The following is a 20,482-nucleotide window of genomic DNA, read 5'->3' as shown; positions in this document are numbered from 1 at the left end:
AAAAAGAATGCATGCACCAAGTTCATTCAAACAGCAAATATCCTAAATAAATAGCACATTCAACAAGTCAGTGAATTAAACCAACACTCTGTGTCTGAGGAATGAAAATATGATTTAATATTTGAAAATGTCTTCAATGGTAATTCCTATGCTAACAAATCAGGGGAAATTTTTTTTAAATTTGATCACATCAATGGGTTAAGAAAGTCTTTTAAAGGAATTCAGGATGAGTTCAAACTAAGATGAGAAAGAACTTCCATTTCCTAAAATAGACAATAAACACATACTTACATGTGAACTATTAGAAGCATTCCCATTAGTCAAGAACTACACAGAGATAAATATTCTCACTTCTACCATTCACAACTGTACTGGAACACAAAGCCAGAGCTGTGGATGTCACATGAATAAGATGTATAAATATTGAGAAGAGACAGTGTTGGCTAACAATCTGGTCATCTATTTTAAAAACTCAAAGCAGTAGGCACATTGGATATTCAAGCGAATGAGACTTCACCTAGTGTAAAGAAGATCATTATAGCAAAATACAGAGTTCTGTCACACAACTAATACTAACTAATTAGAACATGTAACAGAAAAGACCCCATTCAAAACAGCAACAAGATCCAAAAATTACCTATGAAGCAGCCTGATGAAAACGAACAAGATCCATGTAACTATACATAAAATTGTATAACGATGTATAATAACGTGTATTTTATATATATATATATCCAGATAATATATGACTACATAGTTTTATATAGCTATATAAATACATATCAGAATACAAGTAAACTATGCAAGTTTACTGATGGAGTCAGGTAGCAGAAGTCCCAAATAAATGGAGCAGTGTATCATACTCATCGATGGGGACCACAATACACCAGTTCTGCTTAAGTGATATACAGATTTAGTGCCTTCTCTGTAGCTACCAAAATGACAGTCAAGCTCAGACTGCTGACATCTGCTCCCCAAATTAAACCTGGAAAACTATAGGAAAAAGCGGGGGGGGGAACCAACAACAAAATCCAAACAACAAAGCATGAGAAAGCCCTACGGGAGACTGCTGACTATGGGGAGATGGTCCTTGTGTTTGTGGTGGGGGAGTGGGGAGCAGCAGGGAAGTGGGGGGATGCTGTGGGCTGCACAGATGCAGATGGCAGGACGGGTAGGGGAAATGTTTCAGCTTCTTTCCTGCTTCACCGCACACATCTGAGCCAGGCTCTCACACCACACATGCCAGTAGCCCTGGGGAAATATCAGACAGCAGGAAAGATGGTGCTGACTGAGGCATATGATTCTGGAATCTGTGCTATCTACAGCCATCTGAAACTACCTTTAGTGGGTGAGGACAGGTCAGCCAAAAATTATTAGAGAATGTAAAGAATAGATGAAAAATAGAATGACGAGGGACCCACAGAAAGTAAGGGCGGGTATTCTTTCATGAAATTGCCTTAATATATACACACACATACACAAATATATATTCTAAAAATATGTTTGGGAGAGATATAAAATGTATTGTTTACTAGAAATAAGGGTTCAGAAAACAACAACTATTGCACTAGACAATGTAAAGTTAGATAAACTCAAAACAGCAGGGCCTCCCCAAATCCCACTGCTTAGCTTCCTGCAGGTAGAGAAGAAACCTTGCAGAACAGACCTTCTCCGAAGTCAGGCTGGCGGGCCAGGAGCCCCCGACAGAATGTGCGTTACAATCTGCTCCCCCACGGTCACGGTCACGGTCACGGGCAGGTAGGTGCCCTCCAGCATCTTTGCTGGGACTGCAGCCTCTGTCTGAGAACGGTGGGTGAGGACTCTCCTGGGTGAGGACAGAGGGTCCAACGACCACATGACGGAGGGTCCCTGCAAATGAAACGGCCCCGAGCACGAATCCTGGAGGACCACGGGCGGTGCTATGAGGCTGAGCACAAACCCGCCCCCACCTCCTCAGCGAACTCTGGCAGTCAGAGAGATGGTCTCAGGGGCTAAGTCTCCGGTGGACTGAGGGCGGCTCCCAGGTCCTGTCAGGAGTCAAGGTGAGGACACAGGAGACTGAGGCCCCCGGGAACCCACCTCGGGCCCCTCCAGACAGCCCTGGGAGATTCCCGGGCATGGGGTCCGGATCTGACGGGCGCTGATGCCCCCTCCCTGGGGGGTGAGAGAGGTGAGGGCCTGGGTGAGGGAGGCCGGCTTCAGGTCTGCACAGGGAAGGAGCCCAGCGCTGCCAGGAGTCAAGGTGGAACCGTGTGGAGGGACACAGATCAATGGAACACGATAAATCCAGGTCGGTTCCGCTGTCAGCCCTGGGAGACCGCAGGCAGGGTGGCGGGGATCAGTGCCCCAACCCCCACCCCCGCTTCCCTCTCGGGGGTCCAGGCTGTGGAGGGGCCTGGGTCCAAGGGGAGCAAACTGAGGTGGGCAGAGGGAGGGGCCCAGGCCCAGCCTGGAGCCCAGGTGGCGAGCAGAGGGAGGGCTGAGGGACCCCCAGGGAATCCATCTCAGCCCCTGGCGTCCACGGTCCTGGGAAGCCCTGGGCTTGGTGGCCTGATGTGAGTCCACAGACTCCCCTGGGGGTCTCTGGGCAGTGAGGGCATTGGTGTGAGGGTGTGGGCTCGGGTCAACAAGGGGACGTCCCAGGAACCGCCAGGGCTGCAGCTGAGGACCCTGACGGAGGGCAGAAGTGGCCAAACAGATCCCGCCCCTGCTGTCAGCCCTGGGAGGGCCTGGGTGTGATGAGCACTCGTGGGGCCCTGACTTCCTGACATCCGGGTCTCGGAGGGACTGGGGTCCTGGGATGAGGGGCGGGGCCTCGGGTGGCCAGAGGGGAGACCACATGCCGCCTGAGTCAAGGTGAGGACCCCGAGGGAGAACGGAGGATTCCTGCACCCCGGGACAGTGTTGGGCCTTGGAGGCCTTGGGGCAGGGTAAGCACCGGCTGCATTTCTTGTAATCCGGGCCTTAGAGGGATCGGGGTCCTGGGATGAGGGGCGGGGCTTCGGGGGGTCCAAGGGGAGGCTACATGCTGCCTGAGTCATAGTGAGGACCCCGAGGGAGAACGGAGGATTCCTGCACCCCGGGAGAGTGTTGGGCCTTGGAGGCCTTGGGCCAGGGTGAGCACCGACGGAATTTCCTGCCATCCGGGCCTCAGAGGGACTGGGGTCCTGGGATGAGGGGCGGGGCCTCGGGGATTCCAAGGGGAGGCTACATGCCGCCTGAGTCACTCACGCTCCTAACTTGTCCCTCACTGCTTCCCTTTCCCCTTTTGGTAACCAGAAGCTTGCTTTGTATATCTGTGAGTCTCCTTCTGTTTTGTATATACTTTTTGTTTCTGGATAGTGCTTTGTGATGTCTAAGCCCCTCCAGTGCTACCATTGGCTGGGGGAGAGCCTTGCTGACCAAACAAAGCTGAAGGGTGTGGCCTCTATCCTGGGGAGGGGCATATATAGGGGGTCTAGGAGGCCTGCAGTAAACCACTGGGAAGCACTGTCATGGTGAAGGTGACTAGGAAACCACAAGCACTGGGCACAGTTGTGGAACAACCTACCCTAAAGCACCAAAAGGAGGAAGAAGAGGAAGTCCACTTGGCAACACCAGTCCAGAGGCAGTGCGAAGGTGAGATGACCGCACCCATGCTCCACCACTTCTTCCACACTGACTACCCTCCCACAAGACCCCTACCCCATCCTCACCTGGCACAAACCCCCTCCTGAGACCGAATTCCTCTTCCTGAATCCCCTGTTCCCCTCCACCTCCACCCTCTCCCCCCCCGCCCCGCCCCGAATCAACGCCCTGCTCAGCCTGTTACCTTTCCAGGTGGCCCAGACAACCATGAGGATAAAAAGGTCCTTTCAAAGGAGTTCGAGAAGAAAAGCCTTTCCAAAAACCCCAAGTCCTTCAAGAAAACTTAAGAAAGCTAGAGGGTCAAAACGATGTGGCCATTATCACAGACAGAATGAGGAACTGAATCAAAATGAGCCAAAGCAGGCCCAAGAGAGCGTGGAGATCTCCACCACTTTGAGTGATGACCTGAGCAGCCAGCTAACTTCAGAACAAGGCCAGAGACCTCAGGACTATCAGCCAAGTCTCTGAGGTCTGGCCGCTTGAGACATGGCTAACTGCTTAGAGACAAAACCATGCACCAACCTTGTTCAGGCATAGTGGTGATTAAAATAAAATCAACAAGTTTGAAAACTGTGCGTGTGTGTATGTGTGTGTGTGTGTGTATGTGTGTGTGTGTGTGTGTGTATGTGTGTTCTCTAAACGTGGGAAAGGAGGGAAGGGAAGAAGCAGGTGTGTGAGGAGGGGTGGAGGTGTTTGCAGGGTAGGGGGTGGGGGTCACAGTAAGCCAGACATCGGAGAAAAAGACTGGCTCAGGACTGAGCACTGAAAACAAAACTCAACAATATGCCATGGCTTCTTGTGAACTTTCTTCAAGGGAGCCTGTAACACTTAAACCAAGCATCAAGCTGGTACTAGAATTGTTTCCATCATCTTTACTTTGAGAGCCCTCTCTGAAACAAATATATTAAAAGGAAGTGGAAAATTTTTAAGTAAAGTAAAACCCACTAACTGGGGAAAGGTTATTTTTACAACTGAGAACAGAGGTAGTGCATATCATATTCCCATATATTAGGAACACAGAGGTCATTTCTACAAGATATATAACCCTGTATTTTTAGTAATTACGGTGTTTATCACTGTTGAAGCATAGTTTGCGAGCAAAAGGAAGAAGAGAATGATCGTTTTAAGAGGAATGAAATAGAATATCACCATGATTCAACTTCCAGTTGTTCTAACAATTCACACATAATGAATTCATTTAGTCCCTAAACAGAGATTTATTGAGCACCTACCATGGTCCAGGCACTAGGTTAGGGACTAATCGAAAGATAATAATGACTGTCATTAATGAGCGGTTTGGATATTTAATCTTTACACCAATTCTGCAAGGCAGATGAGGGTTATCTTATTTTGCAGAGGAAGACACTGAGGACCAGCAAAGTTAAGTAATGTGTTCTAGATCACCTAGTGTTGAGTCTAAGTTTGTCTGACTCCAAAGCCCACACATTCCCCACTGTGCGCCATGCTGGCAAAAAGAGCAGAGAAGGACTGAGAGGTTTTCTGAGGCTTTGAGTATATGGAGAAGGAAAATAGGAGTGTTTTTTGAAACTTGTAACATGGGACATGCACAAAAGTGGTAGCATAGTATAATGATCTCCATGTATTCGTCACCCAGTTTCAACAATGATCAAAATACAGTTCATTCTGTTTCACCTATTACCCCCCTCCAAATCTGCCACTGCCCCTGTCTCCACTCCTAGATATATTTTTACTCACAACCCACCCTACAAAATAAGAATACTATCAACATACATAAAATAACAAGTTCACTAATGTTATATAATACCTGGTCAATGTATTTCTCCAATGATTTCCTAAGTGTCTTGCTCAAATAAGACTTCTAACCAGATATCCAGGCTACATTTCTTTGATATGTTTTATAAATTTCCCTTAATCCATAACAGTCCTCCCTTCTCTTGTTTCTTGTCGTTTATTTGTTGAAGAGACTAGGTCATTGTCTCATTGGAGTCTGGAAATCCTGGACATGGCAGATCACTCCCGTGCTGTATTTCTTAACATGGTCTTCTTTCACTGGTGTACACCCTGAACTGATAGAGCTTGAGACTCCATCAGATTTGGGTTTGGCAAAAGCACGTCACACGTGGTGCTTCGTATTTCCTATTGCATACACAGCCCATCAGGAGATAGTGTCTTTGTGTCTCTTTTTATTGTGATATTAAAATTGAGCAGTGAGCTCAGGTGTTGTAAGCCTGCCCCATTCATTACAAAGTTTCCTATCACTGGCTTGATCATACCCTTTATCATCTAAATGGAAACTATTTTGAAGAGAGGGTGAAGGAAGGTATAGTATGAGTAATGATGACAGGACAACCAATGTAAATCAGGACTTGCCCCAAGAAAGTCATGGTGCAGGTTCCGTGGACATATCAACCTCTACATAATGGATTTAGCAGCCAGGGAGGGTTGCTATTACCTAGATCCATTAATTCATTAGGTGTTGGAAAATGATTTTTCCCAACTTTATTGTTTTTGTATATTTTTTGCCTGGAATTCTACTATAAAGCATAACTTTATACCTATTTGATTTTTCTAAAATATGGTTCATATAAGAAATGTAGAACTAATGCTCTATTCTTCCTCCTTCAGAATGATGGGCTGGTGATCCAGCTCCAATCACTTAAAGTGACCAAGGAATTTTTTTTTTCTGTATTGTAATGAACTCATGGGTGTTAATGCATTTGGGACTCAAAGCACTGCATTTCTGCGTTTATTACTCCTTTGATGCTCACATATTTCTTCCTTTAGCCATTAGGAGCACTTTCACTCTGCCTCTTGTGTTCTTTTGACACAACCTCAACATATATCCTAGCTTTGGGGTAACATAAGATGTTCCAGGCTCATCTTGTCCATGTTCCATCTCAGATCTGGAACCAGCTCTTTCTCCAAGGAGCTCTGGTTGGTTTTAGAGATCGTAATGTGGACACTAAGGGTACTCACTGCAACTAGATCCTTGCTTCTAGGCCTTGGCAGGGGACACAGCTAAGAAATACATTTCTGTGAGAGTCCACACTGACAGCTTCAGTTCATACTGAAATGAATTCACATTTGATATTTCACAAGATCCTGCTACTTCCGTTCGAATTTAAGATTAATTTACTCAATTTGGTATTATCTCTTTTCTTTTACACTGAACATCTAAGGACGCCCACATAATTACTTATCCCCCCCTTCATTCTTACTATATTTCTATGCATACATATCAAAAATAACAATTGCTGTTGGTGTCGTGATATCATGTACACATACACACGGAGAGAACTGATGGCTACTCTGAAGCTTTATTAAGTTACAGTCTTATATAGCAAAGAAGAATGACAAGGGAAATGGTTAACAGGCAGCGTCTGGCTCAAGGTCAGAAGACCCTTTACATTTTGGCAAATCATGTTCGTGTTGGCACCAGCAAGCCTTACAACTTATCAGGGCGGAACGTATGAGAAACGGCTGCTTCACAATATTCTTCTTGGACTCAGGCGGTTGCCCCCCTCTGGGGATCTTACCCGTCCTTGGCTAACCAGCCTTCTCACCTCTGAGTCTGCAGCTTTTTATAACTTGTTTACCATTCCGGCCCAAGGCTCGTTCCTTTGCTCCCACAGTCAGGGGCCTACAACTGCAATAGTATTACTAGCAATATGATTACTTAATATAGCTCAAGATGCACTGTGGTTATTTTTATCCTTATGCTATTTTTCCCATTTGGGATATACAGGCAACTTACCGTGTTTTAAATTCATTTGAAAGAGTTAAATTCCGCAAGAGTAATTCATCAACTTGGTACAAAACTACAGACCCATTTGTTTCATTTTGGTTTTTAATTTTTAAAGCTTGTCTTTTTGTTTTATCATTCCACAAATCACTTATTGATTCTAGAACTCAAACCACACATTAGTTACTTTAAGAAAAGTCTAGCTTCCATTTCTGTACTCTCCACTCTGATCTCTCCTCTTCCACGTTTGTAGCCATTTCCATGTGTTTTCTTCGTGTATCCTGCTTTAAATATAAATATAAATATATATACACACATTTATACAGACACACACACACTCTCTCTCTCTCCTCTTTGCCCAGATAAATGATAGCATTATATACATTGTTCTGCACTTTTCTTTTTTCACATCATAATATACTCTGAAGATCATGTATACTAGAGAAGAGAGTTACCTACCTACTATGATTCTTCAACCATTCCCTATTGGTGAATGTTTAGGTAGGTTCCAGAATTTTACTAATAAAAAAGCTAATAAACAGTGTTCCTTAAATAGCCTTGAGCATACAGCATTTTGTATTTTGCTGGTATCTCTCTGAGATGGGTAGGGGAGGGGGGAGGTCCTTACAAATAGATGATTGAATCAAAGGATAAATGGGTATATATTTTGCTGGCTGTTGCCAAATTCCCTTGCACTGAGATTGTACCATTTTGCAGTCCCACCAACAATAGATGAGACTGCCTGCTTCCTCACACCCTGGCCAGCGCTGACAAACATTTTTTCAATCCAGTAAGTGAGGAACCATCTCGGTAGCAACGGCTCCCTTCGTTGTTGTTCCCTTTCAAGATTTTCCTGTCCATTTGTGCCATTTTTACCCCCCTAGATGGACTGTAAGATCAACTTGTCTAGCTCTGGGGTGGGGAGGCGGGAAACAGCCTATGATACTGGAAGGCCTGGATATGTTTTTTGTTAGGAGTAACATTTTCATACATTTAAAAATCATACTCATTTCTGTGAATTATTTACTCACAATTTGTATTATTCTTCTATTGCGTTTTTGGCCTCCTCTCAATTTTAAGTAGCTCTTTTAGAATATAAAAGAATCCTAGGTTGTAAAATAATATTTGCATGGTTTCATTTTTTACACCTGGGTCACTGATCCATTTAGAATTTACTCTGGTATACAGTGTAAGGAATAGGCCCAATTTTATCTTTTTCCACATGGCTATTCAGTTACTCCAATGCCATTGTTTTTTAAAGCCCATTCCCCGCCTTGATTTGACATAGACTACATTTCTATATGTATTTGTGTCTATTTAGACACGTTATCATATGTTTCATTGTTCAATGCAGGCACCAATACCACACTGTTTAGTTACACAGATTTTATCACAGGTTTTAGTATCTGTAGGTGTGGCTCCCCTCCTTGGTCTTCCTTTTCAGGGTTTTCCTGTCTATTGTTTGCTCCTTTATTTCCTCAAATGGTCATTACAATGAACCTGTCTAGCTCCAGAAAAAAAAATCTCATGGCATTTTTATTGTGATTGTTTTAAATTTACAAATTTACTGCAGAAGAACTGACTCTTTATAACATCGAGTCTTCCGATCCAAGAGTGTAGCATGTCTTTCCATCTGTTCAAGTCTATTCCTGTGTCTTTCCGAATGATTTCGAGTAGTCCTTATTTATATTTTGGCTATTTTTGTTGTTGTTGTTGTTGTTGTTAACTGTTTTACCTAGGTATTTTATTTGTGCCAGTGTCAATGGAATCTTCCCTCTTATTTTCTAGCTGGTTATTCTTCTATATATGAGAACATCTGATTTCTGTAGGCTAGTTTTATTGCCTGTTACTCTACTAATATCTCCCATTTTTCACAGTGTTGTTTTTTTCAATTTATACTGCCTTTCTAATATTGTGTGTGTGTTTCCTCTCTCTTGTCTAATTACACCACAAGGTTAAACAGGAATGAGATACCGGGCATCTGTTTTTTGTGTCTGACTTTAGTGACCGAGTCTCTACTTAGTGCTTCCCCATTGGGGCTGAGATTTCTACATTTGAGTAGTTAAGGTAGTGTATCCAGCTATATTATTTGTGAGAAGTCACTGAGCACAACATTCACAGAATCCAATTCCGAAAAATAAGTGGCCATTCTACAGAGTGTGTGCTATCCAATACCAACTTCCAGTGATTAGAATACCGATGTGAACAAGGACAAGTTGAGGGACAGGTATAAAGCGTACATGCTAAGTAAGGTTATTACATTCACACTGTATTTACTAGCAAACCATTCGGCAATGGATATAAGAGGAGTTTTGTGGCTAGAATTCCTTTCTTTGGGCCATTAGGTAATACAATTTAACGACAAGGATATTTTACTGTCTGTGAAGAGAAAATTTAAAGAAAAATATGTATGTGGAACAAGAGTTTGTTTGATTGGGCTAAAGTAGTTATGGTTTTACTTACGCTGTTACATATTTGCCACTTAATAGTTCTCCAGTTTTCAATCCCCTTTATTAGTCAGTGTGGATTCTGCTTGAAGAGTGATAGTTAAACACACAGGCTCTGGAATCAGGCTGTTTGGTAGAATCAAATTCTGGCCCCACATACCTGTTGTGTGACCTGCAATAAGTCGCTTAACCTAATTTTCTTCACTAAAATGAAGCCACAAAATTTCCACTCGGGTTTCCATGACTTTCAAGCATTAGCATTTCAGCCTAGCACTTTTACCTCTTGTAACTTGGCTTCTGTGATTGTGAAATGCCCTGCGTATTTCATACAGCTCCAACGAGGTTCAAATATGAAATACAGGAAAGTGCTCTAAAATGTAGTATTTTCAGCCAAAAAAAATGTAGGTTAATGTTTGATTTGGGGGAAAAGCTGTTGCTTTGGGAAAGACAGGCAATCATACTTTTTATATTGTCTTTTTGCACCATTTGTTCCATGACATATTTAGTGCTTTCTGCCCTCGAACTTCAAGACACCTTCACCTTAATGTCTTCAAGATACCATGTCATCAAGCACCTGATCAGGTTCACAAACTTAGTGACTGACTAGTAGCCCACGGAGAAGAGGAGAAGCATTAGGGGAACCTATGTGTGAGGGAACTCCCCCTTGGCAGGAGGCCACAATACCATCAAGTGGGGTCATACGTGAATGTGAAACAAAAGTCCCGCATTCTGTTGCATCTCCCTCAGTTATAAAGCCCCCAGTAACCGTCAACATTTAGGTTCACACATTTAGGTATGATCAGAGTGAAAGTACGATAATCTGTACATTAATTAGAAACATGACCAAGAAAATTTTCAACCCTGAGGATAAGAAAGGGAACCACTGTAGTCAGAAGAGCAATCTCTGTGTCTCTTAGAAATCCTCATCAGACACTCAGGGTTTCGCTGCTGATGGATTACATAAGCATTCAGGACAGGACGGATGTTAGCCCTATTGAGCGTGATGCCTTCTTTGACTGCTACAAACTGAAATGTGAGGTCGTGACACTGCATGAGTGAATGGCTTATAATACTACAACTGTCAAGTCAAACGATATTAGAAGAAATGACTTCCCTGATATTAGTCATTGTTCAAAGAAGGTGTTTAGCTACTGTGGAACAAAAGGCAATAGGAGCTATACTCTACCAATTAGAGTTTTAAAGGGTTACATGGGACTTTCAGTGATCTGTATTTAGTGAAAATGCATCTGACCAGCTCAGGAGAAAAATGAATCTTGCACTTGACTTAGGGGGCCTGTTCTTTGATATTCTGAATTTAAACTTTATTGTTACAAAAAAGTGGATGTTGTTAAACATTACCATTAAAAGATAAAACATTAACATAAACACAGTACACATTTAAGAAAATTTGTCTCCTAACAAAATGGTTATCAAAAAAGAAAAATCTTGTTTTTCAACTACCAGCCACAAGTTACTTCAAGTACACGTTTACCCCTTTGAAGTGGTGACAGAATAAAATAAGCGTCAGCCGTTCAATCACTAAGTACATTAAAAACACATAAAAAAAAAGAGAGAGAGAGAGAGAGACATTCACTCCTCTCCTCCAAGTAGCTTTAAAATAAAATAACACATTGAAAACAATTTCAGTAACTCAGAATAAGAATACAGTTAACTGACTTATTCCAAATATATTCTGAAACAATTCCATATTCATTAAATCAAATGTTCCCAAATGAAGATTTTGAACATTGTCATAGATTTTTCTAAAATGCCCGTTACATGAGGAAAGGTACAATAACTAATTATTCAAGTTTTTAGATGAAAACAAAACCAGTGTTCCACATATTAACCTTGAACACAAAGCACTCTAGGTAATGCATCTTTAAGACAGGTTAATGAAAGACTTTTGATCCATGCTCAGGGCAGGTGTCATTTAATAGTGGACCAACGCCAAGTAAATGACATTGTGATGTCTTTGTGGAAATGACACATTCACAAACCCATGTCTCAGCACGGACACTTACATATCTAGGTCTGCTCTCTTAAAGATTTTTAGCAGTCCACTTTATTCAAAAACAGAATCTCAGATGCCTTTAATAATTTCTATAAGGCAATAGAGTAGATTTTCCTTTCAAATCATTTCCCCCCTGGAATTGGCTCTGTAAACCACTGAGTAAAGACATGGTGGGGGCGGGCACAGATAAAATAGATTTTCTAGCCTTCATTTTTCTTTTTCCTTAAGGAAGAACACCGTAACATTCTGCACTTGTGCTTTCTATCTTTTGGGGTTGATAACAGAATTGCTGGGGCCAAAACCTAAAAGTTACTTGACGGTGTTAGGGAGAAAACAACTCCACTGCTACCACAGGGTTGAAAGCTGGATACATGTACCTGTGGAATTGCTGCCACCCACATAACTGCGTAGGGATCCATTTGGTGGTTAACAGAAAAGGATGCTTACACTCACTTAACAAGCAAATGATAAACAAGATGTGCTGACTTCAACTAGAAAACTTTAAGCCACGGCAACGTGGTTTGATGTAGCTAATGTTACACTTGTATCATATAACTAACTTTAGGTTCAAATTCTTCCTTCAAAGTCATCAGAATAACAGGGATTGAAGAGACTTCCGAACCATTGCCAGCTCTTGCTGCTGCTGTTTCAGGAAAGGAAATATTAAACACTTGCATGTTATTTAGGTAACTGTGACGTATACTTTGGCAAACAAAACACCCGAATGCTCACATCCCTCCATAGTCCTTAATATCAAGTATACACTACTTACAGCTTCCAGCAAAATTTTGTTTTGCAGCTTGGCCATTTCTTGTCTAATTTTGCTTTGCTCATCAGTAAGAAGATGTTCATGATCCTTCTCTAACTCCTCCATACTCTAAAACAAAAAGCCTAGTTCAGTGATGAAGCACCACTTTTCATCTCACGTTCTAAACATGTACCATTAAATTTCAAAAGTAACAAGTCCTAATACTCAAAGGATACTCATTGTTTATTCCAAGTAAAAACATTATAACAAATACATGAAGATCAAAATACCCACTTGAGAAATCTTTCAGATGTCGTATTTGTGTCAAATATTATTAGTATCGTAGAGGTACAAGGTACGACAGTAGTACGCTTTGCTCAAACGATGGGTCAATGAACATTTAACATTTCAAGGTGGAGAAAAGAAAAGAAGGAGGGGGAGGGGGAGGGGGAGGAGGAGACTGCCATTTGCATATCATGAAATGCCATAATTAAAAAACTCTCTCATAAGCTTTCTAAACACGAGGTAACAATGCACTCATACTGGCTAATAATCAACGTAACATGGTTCCATTGGAAAGAAAAAATGATCTGTAATATGATCTCATTAAGTTACAAAAAACACACCCATGTTCTAAATCTTTACTGTTCATTCAACAAATAGGGATCTGGTGCATCATATATGAAAAGTACTCTGTTAAGTGCTGTGGAGGAATTGAAAAACGAATACAGGATCTCTTCCTCATTCCAGTGATAATTAAAAACATGCGAATAAAAAATAACACAAAACCATTACAACAATTAAGGAAGCACATCTTGCCGTGGCCATGCAGTGGAAAATCTGATTGATTCTGATTTAACTGACGAAAGAACAAGATTTCACTAGGTAACGGAAAGAGGGAATTAAACGTAATCTAGGGCAGGAGCATAAGCAAAGCCAGGAGGTAATGGTGACTTAGTGCAGAGAAAGCAACCACTCTGGAGGGGTGGGAGGAAAGAAAGAATGTAAGTATGGAACTACAAAGAGAGGAGTCTTGTTATGGGGGACACGCTGACTATCTAAGGATTTAAACTGGGAAGCTAATGACTGGTTTTCAGGAGGGAAAATGTATTTGAGCGAGATGAGTAAATGGAACATCCCATCAAAAAAAAAAAAAAAAGAAAAAGAAGGGGCATATCCGGGATTCCACTGCCTCCTAAATAAGTACAAATAAGTACATAAGTTCCTCTGTATGAAGCAGAGGACGATGTCGGGAAGACAGTCTGCTCATGTGAGAAGGGGACAGTAGGTGATCCTCAGTTCACAAACTTTTTGCCCTCCTCTGGCTTTTTCACACTGTTATGCATCCAGGCCACCGCTTATGACTATACACCCGCATATAAAGCCATTTTTAGCCACTGGAGTCATTCTAAAAGCAAATATGCCATAAAACACTCATATAATATATTCGAAAATAAAAGAGATATTCAATAATCACAATTGCTACCTCCTATCTTACATAAACCAGTGAAGCAAACAGAAGTAGAAGACATGAGAACCTAATCGCAGACTTCCTACTTTCCATGATACAGTTATCCCTGATCTCCAAAAAAGAAAAAAAGAAAAAAAAACTGACTGTTGAATACAAAATTATGATTAAAGTATCGATTTTAATCACAATATGTCTATTTCTAGGCAATATTCTTAATTTACCATTTCCTATTTTAAATAATATCACAAAACTATTAACAAATCCTAAAAATAAATTTAGCATTCATGGTAAACCAGGGACAATAAATCCAAATGGAAAATGGCTAAGAATTTAAAACGTATAACCAAGGTATTGTTCCCATAAATTATGAAACAATCTAACTTCTACTTCAAAGTAGACATTATGCTCTATAAGGATGAATTGGGTTAACCCAATACAACAGACCTTTAAGAGCTGGCCATACACATTTTTAATTTTTTTCAGTCTCTGGCTCTGAACAATTCTAGCTTGTTGAAAAATCTTTTGTTGCTCACGAAACAAGTTCTACAAGTGAAAAAAGAAAAACAAGTTGGGATAAAATGTGGTTAATTCAATATTTAGCAAAACATAATTCTACACTAAGTTAAAAGGATTATTCTTTAAGTCGGTATTTTTAAACATTTTCTGTGCTAACTTTTACAACAAAGCTTAGACATTTGTGTTTACCACCACTATACAAACACATGTAATAATACTATCCATCAGTCATTTAGAAGGATCTTTCCTTCTTTCTTTCCTGTTTAAATTTACTCTTTATTGTGGTAAAATTGTCTTATAACATTAAAGGGGATCAACTATATGCTGACGGATGGAAACTGGTTTTGGTGGTGAGCATGCTGTAGCGTATCCAGGAGTACGAGTACAATGCTGTACACAGGAAATTTCCTTTCTTACCCATGTTCAAAACATGCGTCTTAATTCTTGGTAGTTTCAAAATCCACAGATGGCCCTTACAACCACCTCCTTACCAAAAATAAATTAAATTATGCAATTATCCCTATTTAAGAATTAAGAAAAATTCTTTCCTAACAATATTCAAACATGTAATAATTCTTGGTCATTCAATCAATACCCGCACAAGATAAACCTTTCTCTTTTTTTGTTTTTTGCCTTCTCATCTTTCTTTCTTTGTTGTTGTTGTTGTTTTTTCTTTAATTGAAGGACAGTTAGCTTACAGTGTTGTGTCAATTTCTGGTGTACAGCATAATGTTTCAGTCATACAGTTACATACATACGTTCCTTTCCCTATTCTTTTTCATTATAGGCTACTACAAGATACTGAATATAGCTCCCTGTGCTATACAGTAGAAACTTGTTGTTTATCCATTTTAAATATAGCAGTTAGTATCTGCAAATCTTGAACTCCCAATTTATCCCTTCCCACCCCTTCCCCCCCGCCCCCGCTGTAACCATAAGTTTGTTTCCTACGTCTGTGAGTCTGTTTCCGCAGATGAACCTTTCCATAATGCAAAACTCTGTGAGTTCTTTGACCTAATCTCCGAAAACAATTTTGTCCTCTCTCCTAGTTTAGCCATTCACTTACATGTTCTTTCCCTTGATCCTGTCACCCCCAACAACTGCAATATCTATATAATACGAAAAACAGCAAACTCATGTAGGAACTATATGTCAGGTCCTGCTCTGGAAGATTTTAAGAAAAATTATCACATAGGAACTCATCTACCTCAAAACAAACCTATGATGTAGGTAGCCTTATTATGTCCCCTCCATAGGCGAGGACACTGAGACACAGAGATACATAATCTGCCCATGGCTCCACAGCCAGTAACTGGACGAATCAGAATTGGACCCCAAACATCACGGGTTCCAGAGCCCAGGGTCCTGACCACTGTACTACACTGTTTCCCCACTTTTCCCAACATGCAACCTCTACCTCCCTATGTTTGTAGCTCACTCTCTTTTGTACCACAGCTCAGTACTCTTATCAGGACCTGACATCTGCACTGAGTACTTTTCACTGCCCCCTCTCTCCACCCCCTGTCCTCAGTTTCCTCCTCCCCAGCTAGAGCCATGGTCACTCACTATACCTATACCCTTGCATTTATACCTTGCCCCCTTTTCACTCTGTCCACATGCCTGGCTCATCCTAACCCTGGAAAATCCAATTCTCCAGCTGCTCAGCCACAACCATGCAGACAAGTCTCACTTTAAATTCGTGATCACTATGGCACTCATCTAAGTTGGACTGTAATGCTGTTCGGCAATGCTATTTCCCTAGTCCACACACTGACCCGCTGTCAGGAAACAATTCCAGGTCTTCTCCTGTGCCCTCAAAAGGCAAACATCTCCTCCACCATCCTTACCCCCAAATGTGATACAAGTCAGCCCGTTGAGAGTAAACCATGCCCTGACTGCAGTGACTGGTTCAGGAATAAGCAAATGATCCAAACTAGATGAGTAAGAGTCTTCCGGAGGAATTTCCCGCCACGCTACTGAGAAAGACTGTCTCAGCCCACTGGGGGTTTACTACACAGATAGCGAATTTAGGATTACAAGACACATTCTTGCAGATCCCATGGAGAAAGCCTACTAGGGAGATGGAGACAGAGCCCAGATGACACTGCTGGAACAACCTTTCCCCAGCCCATCCAGCTATATCTGGAGCTAAACTCCCCTCGACTTCTTTGGATAAACCAGGAAATTCTTCTTCTGTACTCTGGCAAATTTCTGTCACTTGGACCTGCAAGAATTCCAACCAAGAGACGGAGTAAAACTAGGGGCTTCTGTGAGTGTCGTGTGTGCCTGTACTTCTCTGATTTTCTCTGATCGGGGCCCAACCACATAGCCAGCAATGGGAACGGGGCCCTGGCTCAGGTCTATGGGTCTAAGACATGGCCAGGCTCTCCACTATGACTTGAGACTTGGTTACAGTACATTAATTATGAAGTGAAGCCTGATACTAACAGCTAGTTTTTCCTCTTCTTCTTTGGTTTTCTGCACACCCATGTCCCACTCCAGAAACAAAGTCAAAAACTGCTGAGAATATTCGCGATAAAGCTTCTGCCTGTAAAACATAATAATGAGCAATGTCATACTTCATATCGCTAAGCAAAAAGTAAACACATTCAAAACAAAATTGATTTCTCATAAATTATACTATAAAGGGAGAAGGGGGCAATCACAGCTCAAATCTTCAGATGGGAAACAGCAAAATAAAATGGATGTTTTACTCTCATTCCTTGAGTATTTGTCCTGAACTATCTAAGATGGATGCTATCTCATACGCCTTAGCGCTGGAAAACTAAGGAAGATTTATTGCACTACAAATTTTCCCCAAAAATGCACTTTATCTATAAGGGTTTTTTTTTCCATTTTCTCTTACTGAATAACATACTGGTTGTGACATGGTAAGTAGACTCAAATGAGGATATCATATCCACTTACAAGCTTTCCAAACGGGAGTATTTCAATTTCCCCCCACCCTGCCACAATAAAGATTTTGTACAAAAGAATGGTGAACCCAATAAAGGTAAAGTTTAAAATTATTTAAATATAAGATTCACCTTTTCTACATAAGTGAATACAGCTAACTATCCCAAGACATTTGTCTTTTATTTAGCTAGCATACTCCAAGAAGGAAAGCAAATTTTTCTTAAATACTAAGAAGACTCAATTACAATTTGAAAGGAGAAAAATAGTTGTCTTGGTTGACCTCTAGTAATAACCTCTCCTTTCAATTAATTTATGAGGTTATAAGACTAAAGGAATTATTTGCTTAGATAAAAATCAAGCCACATATATTTTCCAACAGAGACTCCAATACACAGGGGATAACAGTATAAACAGTATTATTTTAATTGATCTGTACTCACAGGAAGTAAGAAATGACACACAGGTTCTGGCTCTAATAACCAACAATGTTTGTTACCTTTGTTCTTCCTGGCTTTTCCAAACATGCTCAATTTTCTGCTTAATGGTTTTGACAGAAGCATTGGTATTCATTAAGAATCTTTTTCTCTTTGCATGAAGAACCTTTTTAATGTCACCTATATTAAACATATATAAATGCAGTTCTTAACACTTAATGCTGATTCAGCAGTGCTGGAAAGACAATTAGCATTTTAAAAAAAGGCATCATGTCAAAAATCAAGATTTTTTTCCCTTCCTTTCTTTCTGTGAAATCTTTCAGTTACTAGTACCTCAATTCAAATTTTTATAACTGCATGTCTTTAAAAAAATGTGTCATGGAAAAAGAGCAAAGAAACAAAAGTTACTATTTTCCAAAATGTGTAAAAAGGATCTCAAAGACAGTCTTCCGTTTTCTTGTGAGAAAACAGTTATAAAGGCTAGTTTTTAATACATTTATAAAATATCCTCCAAAGCGAGGGACATCCATTCAGTAATCCATGGATTACTGTTGGAACGCAATACATGAAACACACAGTATCATTCTGTTTTTAAAGTGTCCAAAAGAGAAAAAAATAAGTAAATGGAAAGGCAAGAAAATTATTTTTTAAAGTTAGCCAATGAAGATTTTAAGTATATCTGAGTTAAAGTCAAAGACCAGGGAGAGTTTAAGGAAATAAAAGGAATTTATTCAGAAACATCTTCTATATCCATTTTTAAAGAGAAAAAAAAAGGACTTTTTCTCATATCATTCTAAAAAAGAAGCTTTGCGATTTGTAAAATGTTTAATACTTCTAAAAATGCTTTCCTAAGCATTTGATTGTATGCTATGGCTCTACCACGAATAGTTACTTTCCAGGGATCGGGACAGGCTGCACTATTACACAAATATTTTAGACATCCAGTTTACCTTGAATAAGAATCAATTTATGAGACAGCTCACACTTAAGCACCTTGCCTGTATGAATGATCCATTCAGAGGACTCACACCTGACTCGGACCCTTTGTTAATAAGAGTCTCGCCCTATAACCCAGTTAGTGTATCTGATATCTGACAGAACAATCTAAAACTTTTAAGTTTATGGTTCTGATTGTACATCGCCAGCATGCTAGCAAAGTTGCCTCTAGTTCTCCACTACACAGGTAATGTAAATATAACAAGAAAGGCTTATTTTACAGTCTTTTTATTTTACAGTCTTTTATTTTACAGATGGTCTCAGGGGCTAAGTCTCCGGTGGACTGAGGGCGGCTCCCAGGTCCTGTCAGGAGTCAAGGTGAGGACACAGGAGACTGAGGCCCCCGGGAATCCACCTCCGGCCCCTCCAGATAGCCCTGGGAGACCCCCGGGCACGGGGTCACAGATCAATGGAACACAGATCAATGGAACACGATAAATCGAGGTCGGTTCCGCTGTCAGCCCTGGGAGACCGCAGGCAGGGTGGCGGGGATCAGTGCCCCAACCCCCACCCCCGCTTCCCTCTCGGGGGTCCAGGCTGTGGAGGGGCCTGGGTCCAAGGGGAGCAAACTGAGGTGGGCAGAGGGAGGGGCCCAGGCCCAGCCTGGAGCCCAGGTGGGGAGCAGAGGGAGGGCTGAGGGACCCCCGGGGAATCCATCTCAGCCCCTGGCGTCCACGGTCCTGGGAAGCCCTGGGCTTGGTGGCCTGATGTGAGTCCACAGACTCCCCTGGGGGTCTCTGGGCAGTGAGGGCCTTGGTGTGAGGGTGTGGGCTCGGGTCAACAAGGGGGCGTCCCAGGAACCGCCAGGGCTGAAGCTGAGGACCCTGACGGAGGACAGAAGTGGCCAAACAGATCCCGCCCCTGCTGTCAGCCCTGGGAGGGCCTGCGTGTGATGAGCACTCGTGGGGCCCTGACTTCCTGACATCCGGGTCTCGGAGGGACTGGGGTCCTGGGATGAGGGGCGGGGCCTCGGGTGGCCAGAGGGGAGACCACATGCCGCCTGAGTCAAGGTGAGGACCCCGAGGGAGAACGGAGGATTCCTGCACCCCGGGACAGTGTTGGGGCTTGGAGGCCTTGGGGCAGGGTGAGCACCGGCGGCATTTCTTGCCATCCGGGCCTCAGAGGGATTGGGGTCCTGGGATGAGGGGCGGGGCTTCGGGGGTTCCAAGGGGAGGCTGCATGCCGCCTGAGTCAAAGTGAGGACCCCGAGGGACAACGGAGGATTCCTGCACCCGGGGACAGTGTTGGACATTGGAGGCCTTGGGGCAGGGTGAGCACCGGCGGCATTTCCTGACACCCGGGTCTCCGAGGGACTGGGGTCCTGGGGTGAGGGGCGGGGCCTCGGGTGGCCAGAGGCTAGACGACATGACGCCTAAGTGACGACCCTGAGGGAGAACTGAGGGCTCCCGGAACCCGGAAAAGAGGCCATCCCACAGACAGGGAACCTTGCTAGCAGCTGTCCGGAGGCCCGAGGGCAGGACTGGCCCACGTGTCGTGTCCTGACTGCGGCACCCTGGTCTCAGAGAGACCGGGGACTTAGTGTGAGATGGGGGGTGGGGGGACCCTCAGATCTGCAGAGGAGAGAATCC

General features: G+C 42.4%; 1 protein-coding gene and 1 long non-coding RNA gene across 3 annotated transcripts; one reads left to right on the top strand and one right to left on the bottom strand.

The window, feature by feature from the left end:
- The first annotated feature begins 2,915 nt into the window (after positions 1 to 2,915).
- Positions 2,916 to 4,200, top strand: LOC140695433 (uncharacterized). 2 transcript variants are annotated; one of them, XR_012071133.1, is made up of 3 exons: positions 2,916 to 2,930; positions 3,453 to 3,618; positions 3,820 to 4,200. It is a non-coding gene; the product is annotated as an uncharacterized lncRNA (long non-coding RNA). The 2 variants fall into 2 exon arrangements; XR_012071132.1 differs by lacking the exon at positions 2,916 to 2,930 and having other exon boundaries at positions 3,257 to 3,618.
- Positions 4,201 to 11,083: 6,883 nt separating this feature from the next.
- Positions 11,084 to 18,539, bottom strand: LOC140695421 (synaptonemal complex protein 3-like). Its single transcript, XM_072958125.1, has 5 exons — positions 17,960 to 18,539; positions 16,996 to 17,095; positions 14,476 to 14,574; positions 12,585 to 12,689; positions 11,084 to 12,455 (listed from the first exon to the last, which is right to left on the bottom strand). The coding sequence occupies exons 1-5, from the start codon at positions 18,088 to 18,090 to the stop codon at positions 12,402 to 12,404; spliced, it is 489 nt and encodes a 162-aa protein (XP_072814226.1). The 5' UTR covers positions 18,091 to 18,539; the 3' UTR covers positions 11,084 to 12,401.
- Positions 18,540 to 20,482: the final 1,943 nt, after the last annotated feature.

This window comes from Vicugna pacos, unplaced genomic scaffold (assembly GCF_048564905.1).
Source record: "Vicugna pacos unplaced genomic scaffold, VicPac4 scaffold_204, whole genome shotgun sequence".
Taxonomy (NCBI): Eukaryota; Metazoa; Chordata; class Mammalia; order Artiodactyla; family Camelidae; genus Vicugna; species Vicugna pacos.
This window is presented reverse-complemented; position numbering and strand designations above follow the sequence as displayed.